General features: G+C 35.0%; 1 protein-coding gene across 11 annotated transcripts in view; it reads right to left on the bottom strand.

Annotated features, from left to right (window-relative positions):
* LOC131069149 (protein SHOOT GRAVITROPISM 6) overlaps window positions 1-15,417 on the bottom strand; it is a 381,540-nt gene that overhangs the window by 88,710 nt on the left and 277,413 nt on the right. For 9 of the 11 annotated variants that reach the window (XM_058004502.2, XM_058004497.2, XM_058004501.2 and 6 more), the window contains 10 exons: window positions 8,814-8,959; window positions 8,577-8,657; window positions 8,343-8,443; window positions 1,857-2,089; window positions 1,625-1,734; window positions 1,343-1,471; window positions 1,126-1,200; window positions 882-1,015; window positions 717-789; window positions 417-548 (listed from right to left, as the gene is read on the bottom strand). In XM_058004502.2, the coding sequence (XP_057860485.2) occupies window positions 417-548; window positions 717-789; window positions 882-1,015; window positions 1,126-1,200; window positions 1,343-1,471; window positions 1,625-1,734; window positions 1,857-2,089; window positions 8,343-8,443; window positions 8,577-8,657; window positions 8,814-8,959 (1,214 nt within the window). The remainder of the gene's footprint in view (window positions 1-416; window positions 549-716; window positions 790-881; window positions 1,016-1,125; window positions 1,201-1,342; window positions 1,472-1,624; window positions 1,735-1,856; window positions 2,090-8,342; window positions 8,444-8,576; window positions 8,658-8,813; window positions 8,960-15,417) is intronic. The other 2 variants (XM_058004498.2, XM_058004507.2) reach the window with 1 other exon arrangement.

Here is a 15,417-nt window from a genome sequence, read left to right as displayed (position 1 = left end):
AAGGCAGGGATTGAAGACTACAATGAGAATGGAATTGTATGCATATGGTTATGACTTCTAGTTTTATGATTGCGTATGACATTATTTTAATAGTTGAAAACTTTAGTGATCCAGCTGTTATTGGCTCAATAATTACAACAAACTACTTCAATTAAAAGATGGGAAAGGAATGAGTCATGTCAAGTAGAATTCGTCTGTCTCCTGATGCATTTAGCTACTAATCATTGTACTCAAGATACACAAGCCTCCTGATTCCTCACTTCTCACCAATCCATTAAGTTGTTTTATATTAAATTTCCCACTTAGAAGCTTCATTTTCTCAGGTAATAATGTCACTATAGTGAAACATCACCTTTAGCAAACTACATGTTATCACTGAAAATTATCTAAGCAATATAGTCAGAATCTAAACTTACATAAAATGCGTCCTGTATAGGCCAACCACCTCTTAACCTTGTGATATCCTTTGTCATAACATCCCTCTCTGCTGCAGAAAGCAGTTCACTGAAGACAATCTTTGCTGATGTATGCTCAGCAAGGCAACAGGTCTTGAAGAAGTAAAGGAATCCTACAAATGCTTTATAGAAAAGTGGCAAGAGCTTAAAGCAAATTATAAGTGCAGTCTACAGGAACATAGAGATTGAACAAAAAATGAAATGCTATTGGACAGAAAAAAATTACTGCAACAAGAAAGATTAGATTAAAGAAAAAGATACTGCATTAAGAACTTCATGGCGCAGATGCTTGTCAGTAATAGCTACTGTTGCTGAAAGTAATGACTGTGTTATCCTGTCAGAGAGACTAAGAATAATGTAAGGACATTTGATAGATGTTGACTTTGGAATATGCAACCATAAAACACATTGGCAATAACAAGTAACCTGGAAACATCTGTTTCATTCAACTCCCTGCCTCTTTTAAGAATGAATTCTATAATTGCTTCAACAGTTCCTTCAGCTGATTGTTTGACCTTATCACAAATTGCGGCAACACATCCATGAAGTGCTGCTACAAGCTATTAAAGAAACATCAAAACAAATAAGTCAATGGTTCAAATATGCAAATATTTAATATTAAACTCAGTAAAAGCAACCACAAATTATCGAACCTGCGAGAAATTTTTACCTCTTCTTTTGTCAGTAAAATACAAACTGAAGATACAATTCGATGAAAGGCATCGGACTGGTCAATCATTGCATCCTGACAAAACACAAAGAACACTGAACGCCATTAATACATAATCAAAATCTTTACAAAAAATAAAAGGATTAATTGTAGCTATTTTAGAAACAAGGCCAGAGACATATCCATCACAATTTGTCCAATACAAGCTTTAACTTACACGGTTATAAATGGAAATGACATCTTCGAGGGCTGTCAAAGCAATGTATGATATTTCCCTGTCTTCATCAACTGTGGAACCAACTGGCCTTGGAAGTGATAATGAAATAATGAAAAGGAGATCAAGAATCTGCAATATATGTACTCTGAGGATAGAAAAAAAGGGTCCCAGGATTCTCAAGCTTAAAGATCTTATATAAGGAGAAGCATGGGAATGAAGATGTATACATTAAGTATAATGTTGCACTTCTAAAACTCTAATAAATGAACTGATTATTCAAACCTTGGCTGAAATTTTTTGTATTTCAGAGTTTGCATCTGCACAACGTGGAAGATACGCCATAACTCTTTCTCCTAGATTCAGGGATTCTCGGCTAGGCAGAAAAAATGCTGCTGATATGGATTAAGACAAACACCTTAATAATATTGAAAGCAAGAAACATCTCACTATAGCTTTCTGTATTTCCTTTCATTCAAGCCCAACATGAATCTAGTGCAATCATTAAATAACCTACCAGAAGGAATTCTCTGGCCAACTATATCTGTTGAATGGCGAACATGTATACAGGTGCCAAGGCAACCAAAACCACAGTGTCCACTTGAACAGAGACAACGGAACTTCATCAACAGTTTGTGAACAGTGACACAACCTCGTTTCCTTTGGTGATCTATAGGGGAGGAAACATATTGATCGATGCTCTTTAGTATGTGTTGTAGCTGATCAGCTCTGCTCTTTCCATCTTCCCCACTGCCAACATCAAATTTATTTATCAGAAGCAGAACTTTGAAAGGACAAACACATTAAGAAATGGACATTGACAAAACATAATCCTAATCCTTTATAGCCTTGCATTAGAAAGACAATCAGACTCAAATTGTAAAAAAATACAAAAGTATCCCACCAATCTCTATAAAGTATATAGTATCCTTTACAAAGAAACTGCGTTTTACAATGGTTGTGCTAAACACAAGAAATCATCATGCAGCAATGAGCTGTTATGCTCATTATATCCTTCACAGATAATTCTGACAATGAAATCAATACTCAGGAGCAGAATATTATGGCTCAACACTGGCTTTCTTCAATGAACAAATCACACATGCTAAGGGCATCACAGTTCATGAATTGAATTGTGTCCAAATAAAACAAGGCTGATTTTACAGTTCCCAGATACTTACTGTCTTTGAGAAACAATCAATGAGATTCAACAAAGCAAATTAAAATGGCTAAAAAGGCTAAATGGGCATTCCAAAAGAGGAAAGCAGGAAAACAGGAAAACATCATCACAAACTAGTGGCATCCACACAACTATACAGTTAACAAAATACATACCCATCATAACTGCCAAAACCATACCATTAAGAAGTTTTTAACTGATTGGCTAATAGAAATCCTTAAAAAATCTAACCAGCAGGGAGATTGTATGTCATGTCCACTTTTTTGTTCTTAGCTAGTCCATGCACATTTAGCCAGTTTCCAGGCCTTCCAGGCTAACTGGTTACTTAGGAAGAGCTCCAAAATTCTTGTAGAAGCTTTTGAATAATCTTGTAGAGCAATTGTTCTTGGGGTTGAATTCAGTTGGTTAGATGGAGCCCTTTGATTATTTTGGAATTGATTTCCAACCATTTGGGTGGTCTCCAAACTTCTTGGAGGAGCAGGGCATTTTAAAAAAGTCACGCAATTGCCTCCAATCATTGTCCCTAGTCTTAATTATCACTTTGATATGATCAAAATTGGAAAATTATATCATTTGGGTGCTTTCCACAACTTGGAGATATTATTGAGTTATTTAATTAATATTTCACTTAAGTTGTCTAATGTGGATATCATAAAATGGACAACTAAATATAATAGCTCATTTTAAAGGTATTGAAAAGTTATTTCTAATGGACACCTTGGAAAAGGGACATTATTCATGACAAAACATTATTATTCCTCAAAAAAGGTGAAAAGTGCTCCATTGTAATGTCCCCTTTTCTAGCACGCATTATATGATGTTGTCGTTAGCCTATTTCTCCAAGTTCCATAGGTTAGCTAGGACTTTTAAGGAATCTTGATGATATTTGGCCTAGTCAATTTCAGTTATAGGTGATTCTAAGATGTTTTGATGTGTTTTTGGGATACTTACTATTTATAGTAAGTTAGTTGGGCCAAGTCAGGATCATCAGTGGTTCATGAATAATATCTTGTCAATGGTTATTGATGATAATTGATTTGAGATTTTAATAATCATTTGCGATTATTAATTAATTTATCAATAAAGTTAAGTTATAAAGTTAAATTAAAATATTTAACTTTATTGATGTGGGAACTTAAGTTAAAAGTGAAAGTAATTTAAATATTAAAAGTTCCCTTTATTAAAGTATGCGGAGACATGAATGTTAAAGGGAAAAAGTATATCTTTTATCCCACATTGGGTGGAAAGTGTGTGAGCTCTCCTAGGAAAGTTATAAAAGGCTCTTAAGAGCTCATTTATGGACATGCTTGGTTTATTATTTTCTCTTGGAGATTTTGGGAGCTTTGGCTTTCAGCAGGTTTGAGGACAGAAACTCTCAAGCTTGGAGATTGTGGACAAAAACTCATTGTCATTTGGAGATATCATTTAGGTATCTCACTTGTGCTTCACATTTCTAGAAATGAAGGTACTGATGTTGTAAGGTATCTTTTTTGTTTCTACTATTCATTTGCTAGGGTTTGAATATTGTGAAGGAGTTTGGATGCCAAACTCGTTCAGCTGCATGTTGGACATTGTTGGGTGCTACAGTGATGTGAACGTTTCGTAAACAGTGATGTGAACAGTGCATGAACAGTGTTGCTACAGTGACACATAAATTTGTTGTCCAAAAGATTTTGATGATCTACTTGGCACTTCATTGACACCTCTTGCATCTAGGGTTTCAGCACCCTATTCCTAGGCTTGGACACATCTTTGGAGGAGTTTGGGATTATTTTTAGCTGTCATAATCTTTAGCCAAAGGGCACAAAATATCAGACCTGCATAAGGAATTTCAGACCATAGTTGAAAATCTCGGACTCGCCTCGGACTCGGCAAACCAAAAATTTGGACTCGGACTCAGACTCGTGAAAGACTCGGCAAAAAGAAAAACCGTAGTTTTACAAAAAAACATAAAGAAATTAATGCATTTAGAGAGCATAAGAGCCATAATTGAAACATTACACATGTCACACACTCATAGTTTCAAACTTTCAACTCTAAAATGTATAATACCAAGATTTCTTCAATGCTAATTATGCTGTTATATGGCCTAATCAGACTCGGAGGTTAAATTTTCCCTACTTCCATCGGCGCAATTTCCCCCTATATTTTTCGACAGGGGTTTGGGGGCAGTGCCCCCAAGTTGGGGTCAAGGGGCAGCGCCCCTTGCGTGCTCCCTGTCGCGATACAGGGCGGGGTTGAGAGGCAGCGCCCGCGAGGCCAAAAATACTTTTATTATTTTATAAAGGCATTGGGTGTTATTTTTCACTCCCTCAGTTATGCCAAATGAAGGCAAAAAAATTAAAAAAAAAACTCAATTTTAAAGCTTGCATGACTTTTTTTCTGGGTCGTGCGAATCCATCTGAAAGACTCGCGAGTCCATGCAAAAGACTCGTGCGAGTCCTTGCAAAAGACTCGCGAGTCTTTTAGATGGACTCACCAGGACTCGCCTCGCGAGTTGACTCGTGGCTCCCATGAACTCGCGAGTCCGTGGCGAGTCCATGAGTTTTAAAACTATGTTTCAGACATTATCTTCAGCCATTCATGTCATCAAATTGTGCCTAAAAGACACATTGAACTTTGTGTATGTTGATTATCCGTCTATGAAATGCATTTGCATGTTGTTGACACATTTCTTTGGGTATTATATGACTGAAAATTACTGTAACAGACCTGATAAACGTTGTACTCAGATATGATATTACGATAATAAAGTGAAGTTGATAGTGAGAAATTGTTGTTTTGGTTTACGCTCTCTCTGTTATCAATTTTGTATGTTCTTGTGTGTTTGGCATTGTAAACATACATCAAACAGTGCATGAATGGTGTTGTAAACAGTGACGTGAACAGTACATGAATAGTGTTGCTACAGTGACACATAAGTTTGTTGTCTACAAGACTTTGATGATCTACTTGGCACTTCATTGACACATCTTGCATCTAGGGTTTCAGCACCCTATTCCTAGGCTTGGACACATATCTTTGAAGGAGTTTGGGATTATTTTTAGCTGTCATAATCTTTAGACAAAGGGCACAAAATATCAGACCTGCATAAGGAATTTCAGACATTATCTTCAGCCATTCATGTCATCAAATTGTGCCTAAAAGACACATTGAACTTCGTGTATGTTGATTATCCGTCCATGAAATGCATTTGCATGTTGTTGACACATTTCTTTGGGTATTATATGACTGAAAATTACTGTAACAGACCTGAAAAACATTGCACTCAGATATGATATGACGATAATAAAGTGAAGTTAATAGTGAGAAATTGTTGTTTTGGTTTATGCTCTCTCTGTTATCAATTTTGTATGTTCTTCTGTGTTTGGCATTGTAAACATACATCAAACACAATCAAAACTTAGAAAATCAGACTTTATGATAGATACATGCCAAGTGTTTGACAAAATGTCAAACAAGTCAAATTAAAAGATAAGGGCAAAAAGGACGGGGGATATTACATCCTTAAAGTTAATTATTTTATTTTATAAAGAAATTTTTGGAGCACATAAGAAAAAAGTAATATCTTGTTGCTTTAAAAAGTTATAAAAGGATGTTGAGATCTCATTATATGTATTATTGATGAATTTAATTTTCTCTTCTGCATTTTATAGAGAATTTGTATTGTCAAAAAACTGAGGATGAAATCCTCTAGAGTTTGCTGATTTCAGTGGTGAAAGATCCTCCCTATCTGGTTTATGGTGGTTTCACTTCAAAAACCACATTGGAGTTTCAATGGAGTTTGCTGTTTTTTGTAGAGACTTTGACATTTAGTCTGGATGTTTATTCTGAGTTTTGGTGTTTGCCCTAGCTGGCATAACCACCCATATCTTGCAGGGAAAGTTGTGATATGGCTCCAACATCTTCAAATGTTGCATTCAATGTGTTTCTTATAGCTGAGTGACTCCATTAGGGTGAATTTTTTGTTTTGATTTCAAATTGGGTAAATTGCTAGTACGTGCATACCATACCTACAAGATAGTTGGAGTTTGGTGTGTGACTTTGTCCTTCTAAGTGCTAATTTTTGAAGACCTCCGCATTGCTGATTTGGGATGCCTTGTTCACTGGTGACTTTTGGCACTAGTTGGTGGTTGAAATTTTGGTGATTCAATGCCAATAAGGGGGGCATACTGCTCATCATCCATGCTGCTACAGACTTTTAGGCCTGACATGTGAAGTTGGGTATGGTTCAACTTCAATTTTTATGGGTTTATGACCTCTTCAGTGGTGTTGGGTATTAACCTTGTTCTTTGGACAAGTTTGAAGTTGGTCTTTAATGGAAAAGTGGGAGTTTGGTGAAATTATTTGACCATCAGACAGCTGTACATGATTTTCAGAACTGTTGGGTATGTTTTGTCTATCATTTAATGATCCTCAATAGCTTTTAGGTGGCATTGAAGGTGGATGTTGCTGATCGACTATTTGGGGGTTCTTTGCAAGAATGGAGGAGTATTATAGCATTCTGTGTAGCTGATTTAACCTGCAATAATCATTTTCCAGACCTGAAATAGTTCTGGAAAATAATATCCGAACTTCGAATTGATACTTCTCTTGCCTCTGAAGTTGGTTTGTGGTGCTGAGTGTATTTAAGGCTGATGAACAACCTTAGGAGATGTATTCTGCCTGTCTGGAGGTGTTTTACGTTGTTTTGCGTGGCTGTTTCACCTGTAACAACCTTGCATCAGACCTGCAACCAATGTTTTTAGACCTGTAATGGAGTATACAGCATCTATATAATGTCTATCTGACTTACTAATACTATGACTATTCCAGCCTCTATCTCAAGGTATTTCACTATTGTTCACTGTTTGGGCATTGGGTATTATGGGTTTGGGCAATTTGGGGAAAGTGACTTGCACAGTGCCATTGATATCAGCACATGTATCAGCTTTGTAATCCTTATCAGCAATTATAACAGCAGAAATATCATTGGCTGCATGTTTATGTTGAACTTTCATATTGTCCAATTTTTTTTTCTAAATCTAGGGTGGTTATTACATTGTATTACAATTTTTTATGTTGAGATATCTTACTTAGCTTATTAAAACTCGAAATAGCACTTATAACTTCACAATATAAATGGTCTGGAACTCCACCCACCTACCAGATCAAATTAGCATTCAAAGATGGTAATGAGGTGATCCAAAGCATAGTTCAAAAATTTGGACTCGGCAATTACTCGGGTGACCCAAAAAAATTTAAAACTTTTGATTTAACAAAAAACTCAGCAAATTTATTGAACATTGAAAATATATAATATTTTTGAAATATTCTTCAAAAACATGCATATTACTGAAATAATGCAACCTATTACTAAGTTCCTTCTAATATAGATCAAAATTAGAGTTCAATGCACTTCATAAACCAAAAATTTGAGTTCAGATTTTCAATACATATGAACTTCAAGTTTTGATATCAATTGAAAATTTTTAATACTAAATAGTAGACTCAAAATGATCTTCTGACCTAATATGTCTGACAATATTAAAATTGAGTTTATTACCAAGAGATATGATATTTCTAGTCCATAATAGAATTTAACAGTGTTCTTTTTGTCAATTGTGCAGAGATTTTTGGTATCATGGATCACGGAGTGTGATCCAAACTGTTGATACTAGGAATTTAATACTGGCAAAATAGGACAAACTTTGGATAAAATTTGAGAACTTAATTATAAATTTGTTCTCAAAACTCCATGCATTGTCAAGTTAAAAGAGCTATATAGCTCCAAATAATTGTTACTATTTCTACCGAATGATAAGATCTACATAAAAGTTATACCTTGTAAGTAGTATCGCACAAAGCAAAGTAATAAGATTGTTAATAAGAGGATCAACCACATCAGGAGGATCATTTGGCAGGGTGAAAAATCCAAGTGTTGCCTGTCAGAGCAGCAGAATAAACAATTGAGTTATAATAAGTCAGAAGTCAAAATAACCCTGGGTAAACAAGAAGGTACACAAAATAAGTCCATTATAACAGTCCATCTTGTGGCATTCATTAATATCATATTACCTTGAGAATATGATTCCTCGTTTCAAATATCAGCTTTGGCTCTACAGAAACTAGAGTAGTGCATGTATTCAGAGCAAGAGTCTGAGAACAACATCACAACCAATATTGCTGATTTTCAGTATTTCCAGTCTATTGACATTAGAAATTAACTTCAACAGAACCAAAAAAATCCTAAAACTGACCTCTATGGGAATTGAAATATGTTTGCTGTATTCTATGGACTACAGTGATCCTCACCTGTGTATGAAGAAGTTCAAGATTAGAATCTGTCAGATTCTCAGAACCATCTCCAGCCATTAATGTTAGAGTATAGTCTAACATTTGGTCTCTCCTTTTTAGTGGAAAAGAAGCCCCACTTTCAGCAGCCTTGATAACAGCACGCCCTGCATGGAAGCATACAATTAGTTACACTAAAATAGTGAATGAACAAAAACTAGTTCTCAAACTATTGATTGCTAGAATTTGTCTCAAAGAAGAATTTACTAGTTAAACTTACAGTTACTAGATGCTTGTGTATATGGAACATTAAGAAATAAATAATCTATGCATAAAAAAAAAAATTTGTTAGTAGAAAAGGACTCCTTAGAAGTAGTTAGAAATTGCAGAATAGAATGAGAATTTGCTGCCATTTCATTAATGAGGTTGCAATCCTCATATATGATGATTTTCCAAAAAAAGAAAAAAAATATGATTTACTTATTTTTAAAAGTCCTCTGGAATATTTAGCTGTTGACATTAATATAGTCATTTCAACTCCATTTGTAACTCAATATTTTAAGTTTCACTCTAAAAATTAGAACTGTGTGTACTGTTGTGCTGGTGAGTATCTGAATTTCAGTTGCTAGAACAGTATGTAACCACGAATATATTGGACTTCACTGCCTAAAATTGAATGCCTTCATGTGTATTATGCAAATGCAGAATCAAAGTCAATCCTAAAGTATGGAAAAGACTATCAAAAAGAGCAAACTGTCGAAGAAGCTATATGATGAAATACTCATAAAACCTTTGCCTCACCTCCAATACCAAAAATATTCAACATGTCAAAACTTGAAAATTTTGATGGCAAAAAGAAGCATGTTCTATCCAAGCTTTTCTCACAAGAGTGGATCATTTCTTTCAGACAAGTGAAGTAGTGAAACGGATAGAGCTATAGCATTCTTTATAGTTCCAAGAAAAAACCCCAAAGTGGCATAATAATATAACACTATAACCCTTAATAACAAAGCTGAACCTAATAAATAAGCCATGGATGCCTAGAAAATACCGCATGATGCTACAAATAAATTTTCCCACCTTATAATCTAGGAGCATTATTAGAGAATATACCCAAACTGGCTTCCAATGAACAGAATAAGGAATTTAATTGCCACCTTCACAAAAGAGGAAATCAAATTGGCAATCACTCAACTTCATCTTGATAAGGCACCAAGACCAGCTGCGTTTGTAGTGCTTTTTTTCTAGAAATGCTGGGGAATAATAAGGAAAGACATAAGAGCAGCAACGAAGTCAAGGAAAGAGAGAAAAATGTTGAAATATTTGACCAATAACTTCATCATACTAACCCCAAAGAGAGAAAAATATCCTCCCTTACTAACATCAGGCCTATTTCTATATGCAAAACATTCTACAAGATCATTCTGAAGGCTACAGTGAACTAGCTGAAAATGATGATCTTTGATCTAAATTTAGAAGAACAAAGTAGTTTTTGTAGACGGCAAATATGTCGCGTTAAATAATACTTTGTTATGTTAGTTTTAATAATTGGCAATGTAATGTTCCTGTAGGGTTAGTTGGTAGTTGCCGACGGTTGGTATCTTGGCCAACCGCCGAGTGGTATATATATGTTACATTGTAACGGGAATAGGATCACTGTTGTTGTATCCAGTTTACATGCTGGAATAAAATTTATATCTTTCTGCCATAATTGTTCTGTGAATTATATATGTTGTTACTATTCGTGTACCTGTTATTTTCTATTTATTTCTGGTAGTCTAAGAATCCACATGGTAGGGAGTGAACAGTTTCCTATAAGTGAGAAATCCTAGATGGAATAATAATCACCCATGAAGCCATAGGCTTCTTAAAAACAAGAAGTGAGGAGAGCATGATTGTAAATATTGACATATACCAAGCATATGATAGAGTAGACTAGAGATTTCTGATCAAGATCATGGAAAAAATAGTTTTTTTAAGGAATGGATTTATGCTTGTACTTTAAGTACAGAATCCTCAGTCCTACCTAACAAACATCGAGCTAGTTTCTTCGAATCCTTCAAGATGATTAAGGCAGGGTTATGTCACAACCCCTTCTATTTCCTACGAATAAAGGAATTAATTGAAGAGCTGTAGCCTATTTCTATTTCCCATAGGCTAAGGGCCAAATTAAAGTAAATAATTTCACAATAGCATTGTAATTTGGGCCCAAAAATCTTTCAAAAAGGGCAATTTATAATTTATTATAGACAACCATCTGAATGGATGTACATAGGCCTATGTATTTCTTTATTTAAAAAGTACCTTTTTCAGTTAGAGACAAAAAGTAAAATAATAAAGGGCCCAATTAGAGGCTGCCTATACAGGAGAGGGAAGCACCCAAATTAAGTCATCCACTCTTGTCATTATTGAATTCAATTTTCAAATTTCAACACTCAAAAGGCAAAAACCCCTGGTTGGTGAATTCCAAAGGATGAAAACTCTTTTTAATTCAATTTTGGATTTGGTGACAATAACCCTCATATCCATTTGTGACGATTCTACTCATGGATCAAGATTGCGGATATTTCAATTTGTACTTTCAAGTAAATCATTTTATGCTATCAAGTTGGCATTATTATCAAAGATTCAACAGTTTCAACTTTCAAGCTCATTCATTGATGTGCTTGATTTGAAACAGCCAATTGCAGTCATATCAGTATTTTTTTGGTTGGAGTTTCATGCATTCATATTGTTGCACCAGATTTTACAAGTTGCCACATTAATTACAAGCAGAGTTTTAGTGCCACTTTTCACCTCCATCAGCTACCACCATATCTTCTACCAGCAGCCATACATGTTGTCATGCCTGCTCCCTTATCACAGCAGTTCCATACACCTTTTAAGGCTATTTCTATGCTGTGCCAGCAATAAATCAACAGATTTTATTTCTGCATGGTTATTTCCAGCCCAGCACCTGCTTGTGTAGGCTGTGCAATCAGCATTTCAAACATTTCGAAGGGTTTATGCAAGCCTTACAGGTTGTACAGTTACTTGTAAGTGGAAACATCAATAGTTGCAAGTGAATTCTTGTCATTTGGCATCCATTTTCTGATCTATTAAATGCTGTCGTAAATGCTAAGTTGTTGATTGTTGATTGTTGATTGTTGTCAATATTGAATGCTGTCTATTGGTGTGAACAAGGCATATTACCTAACTAGTTTACCTCTTAGATCCTATTCACACTAACTTACTTAGATCTGCTTAGGGCCTCTTTCGGTTATTTCCTTTTTGCATCTTACGTCATGATTAAGAAACTTGTAATAATGTTATGTTGTTCTATCTCATGACCTTTCCTATATAAGCAAGGCCTCTCACATACTCTATGCAACCTTTGTATTGGTATCATTGTATTATTTTTGCATCCATAATCAAGAATTCATCCTCTTGCTACTCTCTTGTGAAAGGCTATCTTTAGTTTTGCATGTGATTATGGGAGCTTGAGTCCATCATTGACTCGTACATTGACATAAATGCTAAATTGTTGATTATTGATTGTTGTCAACATAAAATCTGCTACAAATCAGATCTGGTATTACATGTTAATTTCCAAGCTTTCTAGGCCTTAATTAATTTTTCTTCACTTATTATTATTATTATCATTTAATGATCAAACCTAACATCATATCAGATTGCTAGCATTTCTAATTAACTTCTTAACATTCTTGTTTACTGTAATATCTGATAAATTAAATAAATGAAGTAGTAATAAAGATGACAATGCATGCCACATACAGGAGTAAAATGTATCTTTATTTGCACATGAATTTATTACAGAAGGAGACCTGAAATGATCAGCCATGGCTTGGCGTTGATCTGACTAAGATCCTACTACTTTCCTTGATGATACACAATATATTTAAAGGACCCAACGGTTGCCAAGAGAAACACAACCGTCAACCAACCAACACTTACAACTACTCGAGAATGACAAACAACTTAATATGAATAATTAATACATAGTCAGATAACCAATATTATCTAACAATACACATTGTACGCTGACTACAATTCTATTTCCATATATAAATGAGTAGGGTTTACTTTGTTTCTATTATTTATTTTCAGTTTTCTGCATAATCAAAAAATACAATATTACATAATTTTCTAGGCTGCCCAATTGTAGGCATTAAAAGTGTTGATCATTACTACCGAACAATTAAATTAGGCAGATGAATAAACTTAATAGCACATTTTTTATACTTTAAAGAAGTACTCCCCAATTGGCGTAACGATATAACCATTTATAGCAAAGCTGAACCTAATAAATAAGTCATGGATGCCTAGAAAATACCTCATGATGCTACGTATAAAATATTTCCACCTTCCAATCTAGGAGAATTGCTAGAGAATATACCCAAATTGGTTTCCAATGACCAAAATAAAAAAATTAATTGCCCCTTTCATAGAAGAGAAAATCAAATTGACAGTCACTCAACTTCATTTGGATAAGGTGCCAAGACTTGGTGGGTTTCTAGTGTTTTTTTATCATAAATGTTGGCGAATAATACAAAAAGACATATGGGCAGTGGCAGAGCAGTCAAAGAAAATTTTAAACAATACCTTCATCGTGGTAATCCCAAAGAAAAAAATCCTCCTTTACTATCTTTGAGCTTATTTCATTATGCAACACAATCTACAAGATCATTTTTGAAGTATATGGTGAACTGGCTGAAATTGATGATCCTTGATCTAATTTTGGAAGAAGAAAACGGCTTCCAATGAGAGAAGGCTGATTGTAAATGATGGTATGCACAAAGCATATGACATAGTAGACTAAAGATTTACGATCAAGATCATTAAATAATGATTTTATGTAAACAATGGTGGGAATAGTATTTCAAGTCCATATTTTTCCATCCTACACAACAGAAATCCAGCTTGTTTTTCCGACTCCTTTAAGATAATTAAGGCAAGAGAATCCTTATCTTCCTTCATTTTCATAATAATGGTAAAGACTTTTGGCTTCACTATACAAAAGGGAAATTCTAGAACTATATGAAAATGAATAAACATCACAGACAGAGTCAATGCAATAGCACATCAGCAACTCGCTAATGATATGATTTTATTTGGTGAAGCTACAACAGAAGAGAAAAAAAAGTGGGAGACCTTTAGATTTACTCCAAAGCTACAAATGAAACAATAAACACTAGAAATCTGAAATCTAATTTATCAACAACAAACCAAGGACTCAAAAATTTTAGGAGTCACAATTGGAACACTTCCAACTATCTTGGTATCTCATTATTCCCCTGTCCAAGAAGAGTAGCAATGTGGAATCCTCTTCTGGGAAAATGTAAAAAGAGAATGCAATCATTGAAAAGGAGGTGGCTTTCCTTTGTTGAGAGAATCTTGATGTTAAAAAAAGTTATACCGGCTATCCCTGTTTATATCAAACTCTTTTTGGCACCCAAGTCACACCTTCCTTCATTCTCGCCTTCAAATCCTTCAACGATCTTTCCAACTACGCGTAGGAGTGCTGGTTATTGACTCTTTCAACTTAAGAAAAATTGAATCTGTTCCTCGAAGGACTCCACATTATGTATGAATCAATGATGATCACAAGTTAACACAATTGCTTTGCAAGTCATAAATTCTCTTCAACAACTCCTTGCATGATAATAGAGACATGTTTTATTTATTTTTTCTCATAAGTACTTTGACTCAACATAACAAAAGACTCTTTAAGTATTGTGGAATGTACCTAGCTCCTAAAATCTCTATTTAAGACCTACATTTAATAACACATATGTTTCCAATTTTGTCACATTTCCCGTTCATGCAACATAAGAACATTCAATAGCCCATATTTGGTTTTCTCACTCTATCCTTATTGGCCATTCAATAGCCCATAAGAACACAGCTTTTGGGCCTTCATATTATCCATATCGAACTGAAAACGTTGCTTATTTTATCCTAGACAACCCTGCTACATCATGCTTACCTCCCACCCACCCCTGCTTAGCCTTCTTGGCAGCCTACCCATGCTTACAATCAGTCTCAAGTAAACTATTTTGTTCCAAATCAGCAGTATTGCCTTCCTAACCAGCTCCAAAATGATGAAAAAATGGAGATTGCAAACATCAAAAACATATTGCTTGATTTCACAAAATAGTTTAACGGAATCAAGAGAGAATAGGAGTATAACTTGCAGCAAGAAGAGAGTGATTTTCAAGCTCAGATGGAGGCACAAGTAAGGTATGAGGAAGAGAAAATGAAGCAATTGCTTGCTCAAACTCAAAAGAAAAAATCCCAATCAGTCAATCCCCATTCCAAGTTTCGGAGTTCCTATTCCTTTGCAAAAACCTGCTCATGCACAAAATCTACATGAGAGCCATACTCCCAACCAGATGACACTCTGCGAGTCCTCTGTGAAGATGATGGAGTAACATCGTGTACTAACACACAACTCTCGGGAGAATCCACCACTGCCACAGAAGAGCTATCAGCAATCTGACTTGCATCATTTGTCATAGTACTGACTTCGAGAGAACCTGATGCAACAAGTGATTCTCTACTGTTCTCAACCCAAACACTCATCCCATCTGAGCCTACTGCACCAAAATCTGTGATGGATGTAGCT

The sequence above is a fragment of the Cryptomeria japonica genome, chromosome 1 (genome assembly GCF_030272615.1).
Source record: "Cryptomeria japonica chromosome 1, Sugi_1.0, whole genome shotgun sequence".
NCBI lineage: Eukaryota > Viridiplantae > Streptophyta > Pinopsida > Cupressales > Cupressaceae > Cryptomeria > Cryptomeria japonica.
This window is presented reverse-complemented; position numbering and strand designations above follow the sequence as displayed.